Source organism: Galeopterus variegatus, unplaced genomic scaffold (assembly GCF_000696425.1).
Source record: "Galeopterus variegatus unplaced genomic scaffold, G_variegatus-3.0.2 Scaffold3800, whole genome shotgun sequence".
NCBI classification, from domain to species: Eukaryota; Metazoa; Chordata; class Mammalia; order Dermoptera; family Cynocephalidae; genus Galeopterus; species Galeopterus variegatus.
The window spans coordinates 198553-202506 of record NW_007729911.1 but is presented as its reverse complement, the minus strand read 5'-3'; the positions used below and the strand labels follow the sequence as shown (position 1 = coordinate 202506).

General features: G+C 44.2%; 1 protein-coding gene across 1 annotated transcript in view; it reads left to right on the top strand.

Moving 5' to 3' along the window:
* The window catches only part of DOCK2 (dedicator of cytokinesis 2), a gene marked incomplete at its 5' end in the record, with an annotated part of 156106 nt that overhangs the window by 12182 nt on the left and 139970 nt on the right, over positions 1-3954 (top strand). Inside the window, one exon of the mRNA XM_008586010.1 lies at positions 564-718. Within this exon, the coding sequence (XP_008584232.1) occupies positions 564-718 (155 nt within the window). The remainder of the gene's footprint in view (positions 1-563; positions 719-3954) is intronic.

Sequence of the window (3954 nt, the reverse complement as noted above, 5' to 3'; positions counted from 1 at the left end):
GAGCGGGAACCAGTCTCCACATGGGATCCGAACCCTCAGCGGGAGCGCCACCGCGCTCCCAGGTGGTGCACTCTCCAGTGCGCCACCGGGCCGGCCCAATTCTACCCATTTTAATTGGGTTGTTTTTCTTATTAATCAGTTGTAAGAGTTATTTGTATATTCTTCATACAAACTTTTTATCAGGTATCTGTTTTGCAAGTTTCTCCCAGTCTCTGCTGTGCCCTTTCATTTTTCAACATTCATCTTTCAATGAGCAAGAGTTATAGTTTTGATGAAGTTCACTTAAGCATATTTTTTCTTTTATAGTTTGTGGTTTTTATGACACTAACTTTACAAGGAAGGCTGGGTCAGTGGTAGTATTTCCCAAGAGAGGAAGATCAAGGCCAACAGAGTCAAAGTGACTTGACTCAGATTGCAGAATCTTTCAGTGGTAGAGCTGGGTGATGCTGAAATCTCTGGGCTTCAACCTAAGTAACTCAATATACGGGACCATCTTTCTCTTGTTCTGAGTGGTGCTGGGCTAATTTTCTCCATCTTCCTTCTTACTTTCTTCCACTTCTCAGTCAAAAGACCAGCCAGATTATGGGATGTATTCCCGGATATCCTCATCCCCGACCCACAGCCTCTATGTCTTTGTGAGAAACTTTGTGTGCAGAATTGGGGAAGACGCTGAGCTCTTCATGTCTCTCTATGACCCCAACAAGCAAATGATCATAAGGTACGTGTGTTCAGTATCGCTTGGGAAGTTGGAGCTGGCAGAGCGCAGGGCATCTTTTCTTTCCATTGTCACTTGTGGAGCACTTCCCACCTGGAAGACAAAGTGAGCCTAACTGAGAATGTGGAAATGACTGCTTTGGAGGGTATGGGAGTCAGGTGGAAGTATTACTTGCCACCAGATTTGTTCCACAGTGGGGTTATGGTTACACAGTTTTGTCAATATGTTTTGATTACTAGTAAACAACCAGAAATAACAAGATTCAGACAGGCAGCATTGGAAAGAATGAAAACACCCACTTTTGAAATGGGATTTGAGAAATGCATGGTGAAAACTCCAAATCCTCTGGCAGCAGCAGGCTATTAGGATAGGCTCTGAAATCTGTACAGGTTCACATCATGGCCCCACCATTTACTCTTTCCTAAGCTTGGGTGGGTTGTTAATTTTCCTTAGGCCTGAGCTTCCCATTTGTAAAATGTGAGTGCTGACCTCACGGGGTCATTTCTTTCAGGCTTTAATGAGAAAAAGCACATGAAACACAGATCCTCACACATGGTACCTGTTCTACAGGTGGCAGTGGCTGTTATTATTGCTACTTTAGTTAATTGTTGTTGGGAATGGAGGAAGTGAGGGAACTTCTGTATGTTTCAGCTCGAGGAAGGGAAAACACCTTTGGGAATCTCCAGGAAAGCGACTTGGGAGCACCACCAGCCCATACTGCTGGCCTTCTGGCCTCTTCTTGTGGCTCAGACCATCCTTTTTCCCAGGTGACCACTGCCTGTCCCCTCCAGTGAGGTTTTGGGCCAACACGGGCTTTCATATTTGTGGTTACCGATTGGTTCATTAGAATAGAGCTGGAGCATGGTGCCTCTGCCTTTATGGAAAAAAATGGAGAAAATGATGTCATCTTAGCTTGATTGTTATGGTGATGAAATGAAATACTTTGCAGTGCCTAGTGGATAGTGGCGCTTTAGTCAGTAACAGCTCTCCTGGAGACATTTATGAAACATGGAGGGGCTGTCAATTTAGGAAGACTATTTGAGATTTGTACATGATCTCATCTAATGCTCATTTAATCCTCATTACTCCATGTCATTAGGGTGAGAAAATGAGGTACAGGGAGGTCAGGAGACTTGCCCAAAGTCACACATTCTTATAATTGGTAGAGCTGAGGTTCATACCCAGGTCCATCTGACTCCAAAGACAAGTTATTTCCCACTTTAGTCTGTCACCAAGGAATGAGTTGTATTAAATATCCTGAGTGGTTCTCACCGGGGTTTCAGCACCATTATTGTAGAAAGCTATTAGGTACCCAAGTTCCTAATATTAAAAAGTCAGCTCAATTGAACTGGCTTGGCCTGGGTGGACACTGAGAATGAGTTTACCTTGTCCCTTAGAACCAACCTTGCTTGTAATGGTTTGCATGTCAAAGACCCTTTGCTGTTCCCTGGCAGTTACTCCCAAGGCACCTGTAAGAAGGATTCTTAAAGCACTCATAGGACCCTCCCTGCCTCTCAGAAAATATAAGGACTCCTCCTGCCTGCATTGACAAGGTTGCTTGGTTCACTGGCCCACCTCAGTGACGGATGGCCTGAGCCAGCTTTGCAGAGGGCAATGATGGATCAGTGCGATGGAAGCTCTGTTTCTGATGTGCCACGCTAGATGATGTGCTCGGTGGGACGTGCCTGAGTGATGCCTCTGAGAATGCCAGAGACACAGCAGCCCTCAGGAGAGAGGGGGACACAGAAGAGGAGGACAGAAAGGGAGGAAATCAGTGAAAGCAAAAAAGAGGAGAAAACAGAGAAAGAAGAGGCATGATACAGAAAAGGGGCAGGGGAATCTAGAAACACTCCCTGTCAGTCTGACTCTGGCTGGCTGCTCCTTCCCTGAGAAATCTTCTGTACTCCTGCCTGCTCTAGCCAGGGTTGACATATGATGGACAACAGGCCATTTAAGGAATCCTTACTGTTGCCCAGATGTGGGCTGGGGAGAATTCGCTGGGACTGATCTTTCAGTGTTTCAATGCTGGGCTGAGTTGTGGTCAGATTTCCAGTGGATCCCCGAAGGGATCTGGTTTGGGAAATTTAAAGTAAATTTTTGTAGGGTAAAAAAGAAGCAGCTCAGACATCAGGTCAGAGGTAAGGCTTATGTCCAAAAAGAGTTCAAGGGTGAGTTGGAATAGTCCTTCCCTTTCCTCTGAGGGGAGTGTCATTTGGAGGAGGTCTCACCTGTTTTGGTGCTGTGAGCCTTCAGGTATTCCTGGACAAGGATGGATGGGGCCAGCTCAGCCCTCTAGATTGCTTTTCTTATTTATGATTGTATTTGTCCTTGAAGAAAATTGCTCATATCTGCTGTTTAGACATAGCAGGCTGGGTCACTAAAGGACTTGCTACATGTGATGGAAGGTACTGGAAAATACCCAGGCATTTTACTAGGAATAGTCCAGAATAATCAATGAGTAATCATTTAAAAAAATTTTTTTTTTCTTGGATGGAGATTTCCTGGCTAGTTTGCTGCAAATTACACTAAATTTTTTTAGATCTTACTGAAAGAGAAAAAAAAAAAGGATGAAAAGGTACATTTAACTTGGTTGAGTTTTAACCACTGGTTAAGCCAGGGCTGTGTTCATTTTTGCTGTTGGCTTTATTTCCCCCTTGAACTTTGCTCAGACAGCTGTCATTGATCATCTAGGGGTAAGCGGAGAGAGGGGAGCAAAACATTAGAGAAAACAGAGTTCTAAGATGAAGGCAATTCCCCTTAACTTTGCTGAATTCTCTTATTATGCCTTTTTGGGCTGAGTTGGTTTTTGAGCCTTATTTTGTTTATTCCTAATTCAAAATAATGGTCATTTATTTGGCACCATGTATATGCTCCAGGATGGCATGGAAACCTAATGACTCAACTCAGCAATCTGTTCTGAGGTTCTTCTAAGTTCAATAAGTGCTAGTCTTCTCGTTTTCCTGGCATGGCTGGACTGACGAGTATGAACCACCTAGGGTGGTGGATGGTTGTGAGAAGATATGAGATAGTAAATAATCATTTGTCAGAGCTGTGTGACTGCCCCCTCACAAAACTTTTCGTTAGGTTTCCAGTACTCTTAAGATCAAGTCAAAATCCTTGAATGGCCTACAACGCCTACATGGTCTGTCCTCTCCCTCTAATTTTTCTCTTACCACTTTTCCCTTGAATCTGTTTCTAGATGCATCAAGCTTCTTCCCACCACGTGGCCTTTGCATGCA